At 37.6% G+C, this 14078-nt stretch overlaps 1 protein-coding gene across 1 annotated transcript in view; it reads left to right on the top strand.

The window, feature by feature from the left end:
* Positions 1 to 3505: 3505 nt before the first annotated feature.
* The window catches only part of SLC15A5 (solute carrier family 15 member 5), a 35184-nt gene continuing 24611 nt past the window's right edge, over positions 3506 to 14078 (top strand). The window contains exons 1-3 of the mRNA XM_075727879.1: positions 3506 to 3875; positions 5695 to 5917; positions 11877 to 12046. Of these exons, the coding sequence (XP_075583994.1) occupies positions 3506 to 3875; positions 5695 to 5917; positions 11877 to 12046 (763 nt within the window). The remainder of the gene's footprint in view (positions 3876 to 5694; positions 5918 to 11876; positions 12047 to 14078) is intronic.

Raw genomic sequence — 14078 nt, 5'->3', positions numbered from 1 at the left:
GAGCACCTGGTTTTTATGCCTCAAAAGACTTGTAATTTGCATTTGTTGATTTTTCCTCTACTATACATGTAACTGCACGGAAAAGAAAAAAGGGAGAAGGATAAATGTAATATCAGAGTGCCTGACACTTTCTCTGAGGCCACACATTGCCCTAGACGAAAGCAGGCATGAGCAATACCTGCAGAAAGCGCTGGTTAGCTACCCTTGCTGAAGGACACCCTGCAGGGATTTCTCATACGCATAAGAGAAGTAAATTAAAATGGTGATTCTGTGTCGTAGTTTAACCCCACCTGGCAACTAAGCACCACACAGCTGCTCACTCATTCTGCCCCCGGTGGGATGGGGGAGAGAATTGGAAGGGTAAAAGTAAGAAAACTGCTGGGTTGAGATAAAGACAGTTTAATAGGTAAAGCAAAAGCCGCGCATATAAGCAAAGCAAACCAAGGAATTCATCAGCAGGCAGGTGTTCAGCCATCTCCAAGAGAGCAAGGCTCTGTCACATGCAACGGTTACTTGGGAAGACAAACGCCATCACTCCAAAATCCCCACCCTTTTTTCTTCTTCCCCCAGCTTTATATGCTGAGCATGACATCATATGGCGTGAATATCCTTTTGGTCAGTTGCGGTCAGCTGTCCTGGCTGTGTCCTCTCCCAAATTCTTGCGCACCCCCAGCCTACTTGCTTTTGCTTTTCCTTTGTAACATTTTTGAAATTGTAGTCCTGAGGTCAGTGGTCATTGAGCTAGCTTCTCAACCCATGCAAGATAATGGGAATCCTGGTACTAACTAGAAAGATTTGACCCATGTAATTTTTTATTTACAGTGTCAAAATTGTTGTGTTGCACTGTCAATCTGTCCATGTCAATTATGCTCCCTGCCCATATATTTACTGGGAACCACAGGTGCTGCTATGATGAAGGGTAACACTTCTCACATATTTTTTTAAAAGAGTAAGAGTAAAGCTGAATTAAATTTGCTAAAACAGTAGAGTGACCCTTCTAGAACATAAACAGAGGTCTAGAGCCACTACTGTCTTTTAGCCAGAGGAATTGTTGTGCTGGATACTGAAGTTCTACCTCTTCAATTTCAATAAAGCAGGCTTATAATAAAATATATATGTTAACACAAATAATAGGGTTTTTCATTAGGCATTATGCAGTCCTACTATCTTGTGTATTAAGAATAAGCCAAGTGAATGCCAGATGATTCAACTAGAATTCAACTAAAACCATGTCAAGTAATTAGATATAATTTCTGCAGAAGTGATTAAAAAAAAAATCAATAAAGATCATAATGTTAGATGAAGTTGTATATTCTCTTAGCATTGAGCGTGTTAACTCATGTGCTGATTGTGATCTGTGACTATCATAATCACCACACCCATATTAGTCACAAGTAAAGGCAATTCAAAAGTAACAATGAAAATCACTCACCTCCTCCTTTCTATGGCATTTATAAGGTTCAGTCAATTATTTCTTTTCCCTAGCTTGTAACCCAAAATTAGGGTAAATGAAACCACATGAGGACTAAGATCCAGCCATCCTAGCTAGTAACCCTGCTGTCTCTGCCCGTTCCCATTACATGATTCACTTTGAATTGCTAGCACCCATGAAAACAGGTAAAATTTGCACTCTTAAGAAAAATAATTTGTAGGAAAAGAGACTATTTTATATTGAAATGTTTATAGGAGCAAGAGTGTATTTATTCTGAAGTTTTCTATCTGATTGTAAAATAGGGTCATGGTCATATTTCCTTAAAAAAAAAAAAAAAAAGGTAATTTTCTTTGCGAACTGTTAGATAAGAGTAGCTTCATGCAACAGAAGATATATGTGCCTTTTAGTTAAAAACTATCATCTCATGTTTTGATTTGGGATTGGCTTCATTAGGCTTTGATGGAGAAACTGAGCTGAGTTACGAGTGATTTCTAGTTTGGATTTCTCTGGTTAGCTCATCCAAATGAGGACCATTTTAGCTATTACAGATCAGAAGACAAATAGTTTTCGGCATGCTACAGGTCACAACAGTTTTCATCCCTAACTGGACATCTCTGAAAACTATAAGTTCTTTGGTGTCTGAATTCTCGCTTTAGACTTGTACTAGATTAAAAAAACCCAGTATTTTAGAATTATTTTAGGGAGCAATCTATTGCTACTTAAATTTAAGCTTCAGAGCTTCTAGGCGTTGTGCGTGAATCACAGTTGCTTTAGAAACAATCCAGGGAAGCAAACCAAAACTTGACAGCAACATTCACAGATTTTTTGTTAGTTAGTTTTGGGGGGGTGGGGGGTGGTAATCTTGGAATCTATCTTTATCCATACTGGTTATATACTATTGTGCATCTGTTTTGGGATGTAGGAGTTCTCATATACTAAATAGATCTGAAGAGGTAAAATTTGAGTAGTTATATGGACAGATGGAAACAAACAACAGAGCCTATGTCTCAAAAAATGCCATCATAGGCGTTGAGAACTCTATTTAGAGAAGCAGGCCTGATTTACCACTGCCTTGTAACATGTGTATGCATTTGCATTTGTGCAAAATAAATGCAGAATGCTTCTCATTCTTAGTTGGGAGTATTTTGAACAGGTGTTAGTGATCTTAATGAGCTCCACAAAATGGAGAAACTAATCTGGGAAATCTGCAGACTTCTCTGTGGATAAGGTAGCAGGAGTATTATAAAGCACTATAAGCTTGGCTCTTCCTAATTTCTTTTCAAGCTGGTGATTGGTTTTGGTTGATATGAGAGAACACATCATCTGTGCCCCTGCCCTTTATGATGCATTGTAGCTATGGCACAATATCTGGCTAGAGAAATGGTTCTGGTTTAGGTTGCTTTTGGAATGCTTTCTTTCCTTTGCTAATACATTCAACTGACTTTCTTTTAAAATTTGCTTTTCTAACTTAAATGTAGTAGTGTTACTTATTTTCATAATTAACTTTATCTGCATTTCAACCAAAAATAACAAGAAATATAACAATGATTAGATATTGTTAACCTTAAAAAAAAATCCTTCTCTTTATCTCTACTTGCAGTTTTTCACTTGTTGCCTAATTAAAGTATGAGATTATTTTAACCTAATTATTTTCTTGATCTATTATTTGAATTCCACTGAAAATGTTGGCTTTCCTGTGTACTTAAACTTTTATCTTTAATATACAGATAGAGTTGCACATACTGAATTGGTTTCACATAATTTAATAGGTAATATAATTCTGGGGAAATGTCTTGTTCACCCCCAAATGGACTAATTAAATAAACACATTGAATTCCTTAGTGTTGCTAAATTGAAATGATGATATAGGTCTTTGATTTTTTTTTTTTTTTTTAAATATTCTTTGATCCGCTATGTAATGTCACAAAAGTGACAGGTGCCCTAAGAAACTTTAGTAGTGAAGTGTGGAATTCAAAGTGAGAGTCTTACCAGTTTGCTCATTACAGTGGAGGAGAACAGAAGTATACCAGTAACTTAAGCTGCTCTACTCAGTCGTATTCAAAAAAGACAAGCATGCCTGGTGCAGACAGAAGAGATATGCAAAAGAAGCAACTTTTGAACCACATGGCTGACAAGGAGCAAAGACCGTTACCTGGGAGAAGCAACTATGCTGGAAACCTGTCTCGATCTGAGAAGAAGCTCCAAGAGGCTATTTGTGTGCTGCTGGTGGAGCTGTGTGAGCGATTCACGTTCTTTGGCATTGTCTGCAACATGATCCTCTTCTGCACTGTCAAACTTGGCTATCGCAACTACCAGGCAGCTATTGTCAATATGTGCTTTGTAGGCACCTCTATGTTGACACCAGTACTGGTTGGCTGGCTTGCCGAATGCCTTGTGGGGAGGATCAAACTTGTGTGCATCTGCATGTTTCTACACTTCCTAGGTAGGTGACAACCTGGTGGCTATTTCATGTTTTAGTAATTCTGTTGCAGAAATGTATTATTGAGTATTGTGTTTGAAATCTAATAATTTTCTCCAACGTTGTGGCCACTGTCTTTAACAGGTAATTACTTAGTTTCTTCTCTACAAAATGCACTGCCGTACTATGCAGTGCACTATGTCCTTTTGTGAGGGAGTGCTTTGAACAAGACTAAGGAACATTTGCGTGTGCATCTTGTGGATAGTTGGTGTGTAAACTTGGCTCCTCGAAAGTGGCTTAGCTATTCAGAACACAGATGCTCAACTCTTAAAATTGGTCCCTTTAACAAGAATCTAAGGTTATTAGTGTTTGGGACAAATGCGAGGTTTTAGTCGGAGAGATAGTTTGAGTTTGGAAACTGTTTCCCAACTGTCGGTAGTAAGATTTTATTATATGTAAAGATATATGACTGTTGTCTTTGGAGAAGAGAGAAAGATGTATTTAAGCATATACCAGTATAAACAAACTTTGTCTTAGGCAGAGAGGCTGTATCCTAATACCTGTATTGAGAGCCTGCTTTCTGCTAGCAGATTCTGAATCTTCCCCACGTGTTATTCTGGAGATCTTTTACATAAAAACACTGTTCAAACTAAGTATGACTGTTCTGTAGCAATTAGTGCATCTCACAGCTGGTAGTTATTCTGTCAACTTAAACCAACCTGATAGAAATACCTTACTTTACTTGGACCAGTTGTTGAGCATAAGCATGTCTGATTTCTGCAATAGCCAGCCATGTTGTTATTTAGGTATGTAACAAAGTAAGGAAAAAAATCAAAGTCATTCCTGAAATGTTCTAGAGCTGATTGCAAAACCATTGTGCAAGCAGCCTGGAAAAATGATTGCTATTATATTCCACTGTTTCTCCAATGGGTTTCTCGTTTGGAATCTCCTTCTGCTGCTTGTCCTTTCAATGCAGATCTTAAAGTAGAAGACTGGGGACCCAAACAGAATTTGATGTATTCGGGTATTGTTTTAACCACAACTTTTTTTTTTTTTTTTGAGATAGGGTATTAAACATACCTGACGTATTAGGGTTTGATGCACAGTTGTAGCCTTAGTCATGGCTAATGGTGGTGGTGTTGGCACATCAATATATTTTGAGTTTAGTCTCCAATTACAACTTGGAAAATCTGTAGCTGATTAAATCTAAAAGACTTGCTTTGCAGACTAGAGGTGGTAAAAGCATTTCATGGCAGTGCTTCTATAGGTAAAATTTCTGAAAAGCATGTATTTTCTATGAAGCTGCAGCAGAAAAAAAGAAAATTTTCCACAAAAGTTTTGAGAATTTATTTGTTAAATTATGATTGTCATTACAATTCCGGGGTTTAAAGAAGATGCAAAAAAGGCTACACTCCACCATGGGTGTTTTGTTTGTTTTCTGTTGATCGGTGGTTCATCAGGTGAAGTTACGTGTTTTAACTGGTGCCCTCTGGCAAGTGGAGAGCTACTGCCCTCTATGCACAGGCAATGGGGAAGGCCAGTGAGAGGAGCTGTGTTTCCAGAGTGAGCTCTTCAGTTGATTGAACAACCTGAATCCTTACAAGAATTTCAGAGGAAGATTGCTTAGGAGGCCCTTAGTGGTCTTGCCTTACTATATATAGTGACATCCTGAAAGGTTCTGCCTCTCTACAGAATTAAGACTCTCCCTCTTTGCACTCCTCTGTTGTGTATCTTTGATTTTTTTTTTTATCTGTCTTTTCAATATAACTGCTTAAAAATATGTGTCTTATTCATCAGTCTGATTCTAATCCATTTCAGATGACAACTTTCTTTCCAATTCCAGGCACAGCCCTGTTACCTGTTGTGGCATTCCCCTTTGAAGATATTTACATTGGCAGACGACATATTCTTCACACGCTAACCAAAAGGGAGCAGAAAATAGTATTCTACTTTGCACTACTCACAGCTAGTCTGGGAATAGGAGGCGTAAGAGCTATAGTTTGTCCATTAAGTGCATACAACCTTGAGGACTGTGGACCGAAGGAACTTCTTTCTTTTTTCAACTGGTTGGTAACTTAATGTCAGCTAAATATCTGTTGGGGATGGTAGAGCATTGCTTTGAAATTCACTGCTGACTTACAAAGCAGATTCTACTGATGGTGGGTTTCATGTTTTGGTTTTAACTGCAAAACATTTAGATTTTGGAAGAGTTTCCAAGAATTTCTGTAAAAACTTTTCCTAAATTTTTCCTTTTGCTAGGAACTGTAAGTGATCATCTATTTTGGCCTCCTACATAAATCTTCAGTCAGAATTAGGATGAACTGATTTGTCCAGATACCCACAGACTTGATAGCCTAGTTGCTATTAGAACAACATATTCCATTTGGTTTTCTACCTTTAACATGGCTATCCCTTTAGGATATTTTGTTGTTACTCCCTAACTAAGAATGGCAAAATTCAATGATATATTAGAATTTACATCAGAGTAAATATTTAGCAATGACAGGCAGCAGTTGGAAGTAGGTATTGCTAGTAGTCTCTAACTGCTAAGCTCAGTGGTAGGGATCTGCTGTATTGTTTCATCTCTGTTGCTGTGAAGTTTTGGCATCAGATAAACCACTTGACATTTGTGTATCAGTTTGAATATTTTAAAGTTTAAAAACTTTAGGAGAAATTGCTCTTAAAATGGTTCTTAAAATTCAGATTTTTTTCATATTAACTATTTGTCTGTCTCTCTGTGTCAGAGGGGTCATTTTTGAGGATATGTTTGCCTTTATTTACCACTTCTGTAGCACTATACAGAGTGCTATATACATTCACCTGTACCTTCTGGTTAAACTGTGGAGTAAGGATCAAAGAAGTCATAGTGGGAACCTCCAGATTCCTGCTTTGAGGCAGGGTGAAATAAGTCCTAAACTACCCCTTTTCTCTTTTTTTCCCTGTACATGCACAGTTATTAAAATCAAAACTGAGCACATTTGCATATTGACAATGCAATGCTGAAGAATCAATTAAGATCTTAGTGAATCAGATCTTCCTTTGGGAATGGCTTTCCTGGCTATTCTTTTTTCCTCCAATTATGTTACTATCAAAGAGTTTTGAATTAAATCCAAACTTCAATGAATAAGGCAGGTTTAGCAAAGGTGGATGAGACTGCTTAGTTCCTTAGAGCAGATTCTACCTCCTTGACCTGCCCATAGGAGAGTAGGAAAAAAAAAAAAATATCCTTTTTACTCTGTTCTGAGTTTTAATCCTTAATTAGCAACATCATTTTGATTAAATAAGACTCTGGGGGATTAAGACTGGAGAGCAATCAGTTGTTCTGAAAGATAGCTCTGGAGAATTTATTGTACTGTGGTCTTAGCCATTCAGAATTGTGTTTAATCAAAGTGACATTTCTCAGTGTTGATTACAAAGGAGACATAATACGAATAAAAAGTTCCTTGGGGGGAATCCAAATGGGTCAGTTCTTGGGACTTCGGAAACATTAAGAAAGGCACATGTGCGATTAAAAAAAATTTAATAATTTTTGCAGTGGCATCCAAGGAGGGGCTATTTGATTGCAATCTCAAGATTTAAAAAATTCTTAGGATTCTTAATCTCATTAAAACCTCTCAGAATATAATAATTTTCTCTTGGTAGGTGCTTGTCACAGGACTGAATTTTAAAATAATATAAAATGAGATGGTTGCATACTCTTGGTGAGTGAGAGTCTTGTGTTCTTAGCCAAGTTCGATTTAAACAATCAGAATTATTGGGTTAAAAGACCGTGTCATTACCTGTTGTCTAATTCAAACCTCGAAGATTGCTTTGCACATCTAGGGCCTGGTTTTAATCCCTAGTATGAACTATGAGTCTGACCTTTTAAATAAACAGAATATACCAATGCTAAGTGAAGGGACTTGGATTCTGTTGGACTATATTTCACCAAGGACTTCTGCTTTTCTAAGGTTAAGGTTATGCAGCAGGAGAAGTAAATTCTGTCTATGGGAGCAGAGAATGAGAGCAAAGGGTACAATCCAGACTAGGGATGAGAGTTAGCAATGTTGTGTCTTGTGTTACTGATCTGCTGTAAAAAAAAAAAAAAGCAGAGAACATGGGACCAATAGTATTTCCCTCCCTTCCCTCCATAATTTTTCATTCCATACACTGCAGATCAGTTTCTGCTGTTATCCTGGACACACTTTACATTGACTTTTTAAAATGTTTTTCTACCCCTTTGGGTGTTTTTCCCCCCACCTTGTCTTTGCAGAGAACTCCATAGCGATTCTGAAAAAAATTACTTCCTAGAAAGCTGTAGTACAGAAAAATATATAGCTTGGATAATGCTCCATACATGGAATATCTGGGTCTGAGTTTGGATAAATCAAAACTTAAAATGTGAGAGCTAGGCATGCCTAAAAAATAAAATCAAATAATATCTCAAGTGACAGAAAATCTATTGAGTCTGCAAAATTATTCCAAAAAGGGACAAAAGGTCAATTTTAGGATGTTTTCATATATTTTACTTGACCTCAGGATTGTTTCATTCAGCAGGTTCATCTCAATTGTTACATTAAGTAAAACCTTTCTGAGTACTGTATAAACATAAACAATACTTTTAAATAAGAAGTCACATAGATGTTACTTCTATAAAGTTATCACAATTAATACATTTCTGTAAAATGTTATAAGATTATTAGATTTTTATGGGCATGTCACAATAACATTTAGGTTTGTATCTGGACTGCATTCTTGAAATGAACCTCCCAAGTTGGTGTTTGGCTCTCATTGTGAAGAGACCTCAGAGCACTGAAGCTACAGGAACAAGCTGTTCCCTGCAAAGTTGGACATGATATTCAGTTTGATGCATTTAACTAATTCAGCTATGCCCTGCTGGGGTCTCTGAGACCATTTATGTAATGCAAGTCCAAATATTGCAATATTAGATAGCTGTGGTATATGAGAGCTAGCAAGATGTGTTTCTGTTTGTGTGATATGAGCAAATCCCAAAATTCTGATGTGTGCATTGAGGTTAGTTTATCTCTTGTTTGGTCCATAGGGATTGCTAGAACACGTGGGTTTTTTTCTTCTCATTTCTACTAGACGACAGGAGCTCTGCATTTCAATCTTACAGTACTTTGCTATACAGTCACGAAAACCAAAAGCACTCTCCTGTACTCAGGGTTTTTCTTCGGAGGTTCCTACTTCCACTGAAACAGTCATAAAGTCATGAAGTGTCAGGACTTCAGGTAGCTCCGGCACACTTCTTCACAAAGTTTGGAAAACAGCCACTGAAACTTCTAACTTAAAATTGTCAGTTAGGAATTGTTTCAAAACTTCTACACAAGTTCTAGCTGACCCAGTTGTGTAACTCATATCTTTTTAAAAGCTTTAGTAGAACAGGGGTCAACATGTGTATGTACAAAATCCATCCAACTATACCATCATCATGGAATAACATAATTCCAAAGTGCCTAGAGACTGCTTTCAGTGGAGGGGAAAAATCCGTGGTTCTGATGAGCATCATCTCCTGAAAACGTAAATTACTTAAAAGAAACCGTAATTGGTTTGGAACTTCGGACATGTTTTGGTGTGACGTCGGAGAAATGCGTGAAGCAGGAGAGCTCGCTGCTGTGCATGTCTGTGATGGTTCCAGGAGAGCTGCTGTTGCATGGCTCTTGGCAGCACTGGGTTTGCCCGGGTGGAGTATGTCATTTTTCTTCTGCCACTTGCCTTGGGTCCTGTGATGCAAGCTGCGTAAGCACATTCCCTTGCCTACTGCTGCACAGCCCTGTGGTCATTTCCCATCCCTTAGCAGGGTGAGAGAGTGTTGTTTTTGTAACTGTGCAGACCTGAGTAGCATTACCAAGGTCTGTGCTTCTGACATGATGAAGGTTTTGCTTTCTTGGCACTAGCTACATGTGAGGTAATGGACAGTGTTGGAACAAGTGGAAGGAGTACAGCACTTCAATACTGTAACTTGCAATATGACTATGGTTTGTCTTGGCAATTATGGCAGGCCACCTAGAAGTCATGTTAAATGAATGAAATGGGGCTGAGGAAGTCTCCTAGGTGTCAAGAGAGACTTGCAATCCACCTCTTAGGATTTTCAACTCAACACATTTTGCTGTGATTGCAGATGCGGTGAGCTGCAATGGTAGACCGATACCTCGCTGCTGCCCTACCCGCTCATTTGGAGTTGAGGAGGGATCAAGCTGGAAAGCTTGGGAGTTGGATTGTTGAGGGGTAACTGGTTTTCTACAACATGTTAAGATTTTTCTTTTGTTGTTGAGAAGGTAATTCTAGATTAATTAGGAAACATAAATTCTCAAGTCCAAATAGCATATATGAGACAGAAGTGGCACCAGACAAGAAAGCAAGCTTTGCTTCCTCAAGCAATACGTATTAAGCTGTATAATTATGTATGAATGTATGTTTCACCTATAAATGAAACCATTTTGCTAAGGTCCCAGCAAAGGTGAAGGAATCTCCTCTTTCTGTTGCTTACAAAATGCAATCTATGATATATTGAGGTAGTACTACTCCATTATGGATTCCTCTTCTTTGGTTAAAATACAGGTGTTTTCTCTAAAGCCAACTTGGAACTTGAAAGTTTAGTCAAAGTAAAATTCATAACTTAAAATTTCAAAGGCTAATTCTGCAAGCCAGAGTCAAATCTGAGGCAAAAATTGCTGAATGACTGACTCTGACTCTTCAAATGATGTATCATACTGATCCCTGACAGTTAATAATTTTGGAAACTATGACTCAAACAAAGCAGGTCCTCCCTAAATCTGATCAATCTACTCTGAGATGCTGAATATTCATTGAGTCTGCTCTGTAGCCTCAAGCTGGTGTTTTGTGTGAGAGTTATGTTTTAAGGGAAACCTTGGTTAAAGCTCCGCTGAAAGCAAAAAGACAACACAAGTGGCCTGAAGAACAGTATAAGGGGAGCACCTCAGAATTTAAAAGAACTTAGAGGGGTTATAGCTGAAGCACTTGCAATTATGAATGGTAGAGTAAAAATTGGTCAGTCATGTTGTGAGAAGAGGGCTATGCAATAGAAGAATAAGCAGTACATTTTGTTTCACTTAAGTTTCACTTTAATAAATAGCTGTGCAGTTAACTACTTGAAAAGGCTGAATTTTAGAAGAACTCATGATTTAATGTGTTATGTAGGAGTCAGAATTCAAGGAAAAAAGTGTGGTGACAATATACTCCTAACCATGCAGATATAAAGACATTTGCTAGGATAAAGAAAATAAGAACTTATCCTTTTGCAGCCTATCAGGGAAATGCATTGTTTTGGCACTTTTTATTTTTGGGGGTTGCTTTTTGCTGTCCTTATAATTCATTCAAGCATATTTATTGTGCTATTGTCAGGGGTTCCAAACTGTAGTGGGCCTATAACTAGTGGTATGCCATCTGCTTCCAAGAGTATGCAATTTTCATTTTAATATCTTCTGTGCATAGATGGGGCTCAGCACTTACTTGGGAAGTACCTCTACTGCCAAAGTCAGTCTCAGAGAAAATTATGCTAGGGAACCTCCTTATCAAGATATTTCCAGAAACCAGCAAAAATTCAAGCTGAGCCTTGCAACTAATGGAAAAGCTATCCCTTCTGAGAAATCGAATTTGAATATTTCTTAAACAAGGGATGGTGGCATTAAGACATTTTTCTCTTAAGCTTAAAGTATGTGATTTGATGACATTGCATACACAAAACATGTTATCAGATATTAAATGTGTAAATGGTAAATGTTGATGTATTTAATTACTCTGATCCACAAGAATATTTCCAGTACTTGATTGATAGTTTGTTCAGTTCTACTGCCTTAGTACAGTTACTTTAATCATATACCTCTTGGAGCTGAGACTTCCAAGTGAAATTTGATGTTAATTGCTGTGTCAATGTGTGCATGGTACTGATGCTCTCCATGCTTACTATACTTACTATGCCTTTAATGTAATGTGTTAATCTTCTGTAAAGGCCTTATATCATTCAGCCTCTCCACTCTTCTCTCTCTTGTCTGTGTGTACTAGGTTTTATTGGCTTATTAACCTAAATTCAGCAGTTGTCTTTGTCAGCATTTCTTATATCCAGCAGTCTGTGGCCAGGAACCTTGGTTTTCTTATCCCATTTGTGTCCGTGCTTATGGCTATGATCACAATTCACATGGTGCGTGGTGAAATGATTTACAAACCCAAAACAGGTAAGAGGCAACTGTACCTTGGAAATATCTTTACAGATTATTTTCACAGAAGAGATCAACTTGCATATCTAAAATGAGTTCTTCCACAACACTGCCCTGTTTGGTTGGAGATACTTGGGTTTTAGCTCTACAAGGTCTGTGTGTAAGAGACAACATCCATCCTCTGTAAAGATAAGACCTGGAGATTCTGCACAGGCTGAAAAAGTGGAAAGCAGTCTCTGCTAAACTTATGTATGTTTTCTGTCACGTCAAAACACATGTCAAAGCATTTGCCTGTTCAGGAAGAGGTACCATATGCATGCTGCTGGTGGACTTTATCTTGCCATGTTTGGTTCAACCTATGCCCAATGTGGTTTTGGTCAGTTGAAGCAGAGTTTACGCCTGTGCTAAGGCACCAAGAACACTTGTGTTTTCTCCCTTAAGTGTGCTCCATTGCTTTGCCTGAAGTCTCACCTTGGCAGCCAAGCAGTGTGGTTAGTCAGCTAAACAGGAATATGCACTAGTAGCAAAGTTGTTATATAATGCCTTTATCTTGCAGAATGTCTGATGCTTATTGTTACTTCAGCGTGCTTGCTTATGCAACACCATGGGTTTTTACACATTTGAAAATAACTAGAAATACTGACTAACTCTAAATAGTTCCTGTTGCAGACTGTGGGGATAGTTTAAAACAGAAGAAGTTCCTACACTTCTGTGGCCTCATTAGTTGGTACCTGAGCTCTTCAGAATCCTTTGATGGCATCCCTCCCCATGACCAAGGACAGAAATGTCAATGGAGCCTAGGTGACCTGTATAAAGCTGTATGTGCCCAAACCTTGCTATTCTTTTTCCAATAGAACACAGAAACTGAAAGCAAGTTGTTATTTCAGTCTTTTTGTTATAAATAGTCTAAGCAACAATATATTAGCAGTGAGGGAATCAATGCATAAATCAAGTGCCTGGGAATATCATAGTAAAGACATCACTAGAGAGGTTTATTCAAAACAGAGCCAAAGAAATGCATCCCCTCCACAATGCCCCAAAAATGTCATGGTAATATGCAACTGAGGGCTGCAAAGACTAGAATCAAATTAGCTGCCTTGTCATGGAGAGAATTGTGGCTGGCTGCCTCACTGGGGCTCACTGCAGGTTTTACAATCTGAGAAGGTAAAAGGATTGATTAGTATCCACCCCTGAGCTGGACTTAGTCTGTAGTTTATCATCTAACTAGTTTAATTCTACTAAGTGGAATAACATAAATTTGTAGATTATGTCTATCTTGGCCATCATCAAAACTAGCAGAATAGGGGTTTTTTGTTTGAATCAAATGTTTTTCCCTATGAGTGTTGTTTGATTTATCGTTATGTTGTCCAAGCCTTTGCAGAATGCCAATCTCTACACTAATATCTGCAAAGTTTTTTATCTCCTTAGTCAAAATAAAAGATAATGTACTTTGTACCTTCCAGTAAGATAATGAAATTGGAAGTTCTTCAGAAATGTAATTCAAATCCATAAGTGACCTTAAATGATTTTTATATATGCTGCCTTTTTTATTTTAAGGTAACTCTTCAAATATGGATCATGCATTCAATTATGTTTAGCTGTCAAGCATGGACTTCATTTGCATTTCTTCCCACTGCTATAATTTTGAGGACTGGCAGGTGACCAGAGATGAGGAAAAAATGTGTATCTACCATCTAGGGTGCAATGTAGGCTTTTTATTGTAATTAAGTAGCATAGTTATTCATGATTAGATCAAGGTCAAAGTAGCAGAACATTACAGCCAAGGACTGAAGTATAAAAGAGAAAGAAAATTGCCTTCTGAAAGATGCAATTTAATATCTATATAGATAGATTTTTTTTTAAGAAAACATTAGAAATGCATGTATAGAGTATATGATGTTGATCTACACAATGTGTACTGATATAAATATTTATGCTTTTAAACATGTCCCTTACTAGCTATTCAAATTTGTAATCTGAAGAATCAGCACTATGGAGTTCTGTGGGGTTTACTTGTTTTCTTTTAAAGAACGGGTGAGATACTAATTCT

This window comes from Pelecanus crispus, chromosome 1 (genome assembly GCF_030463565.1).
Source record: "Pelecanus crispus isolate bPelCri1 chromosome 1, bPelCri1.pri, whole genome shotgun sequence".
Taxonomy (NCBI): Eukaryota; Metazoa; Chordata; class Aves; order Pelecaniformes; family Pelecanidae; genus Pelecanus; species Pelecanus crispus.
Note: the sequence above shows the minus strand (reverse complement) of the source record. Positions and strands in the feature narration are given on the sequence as shown.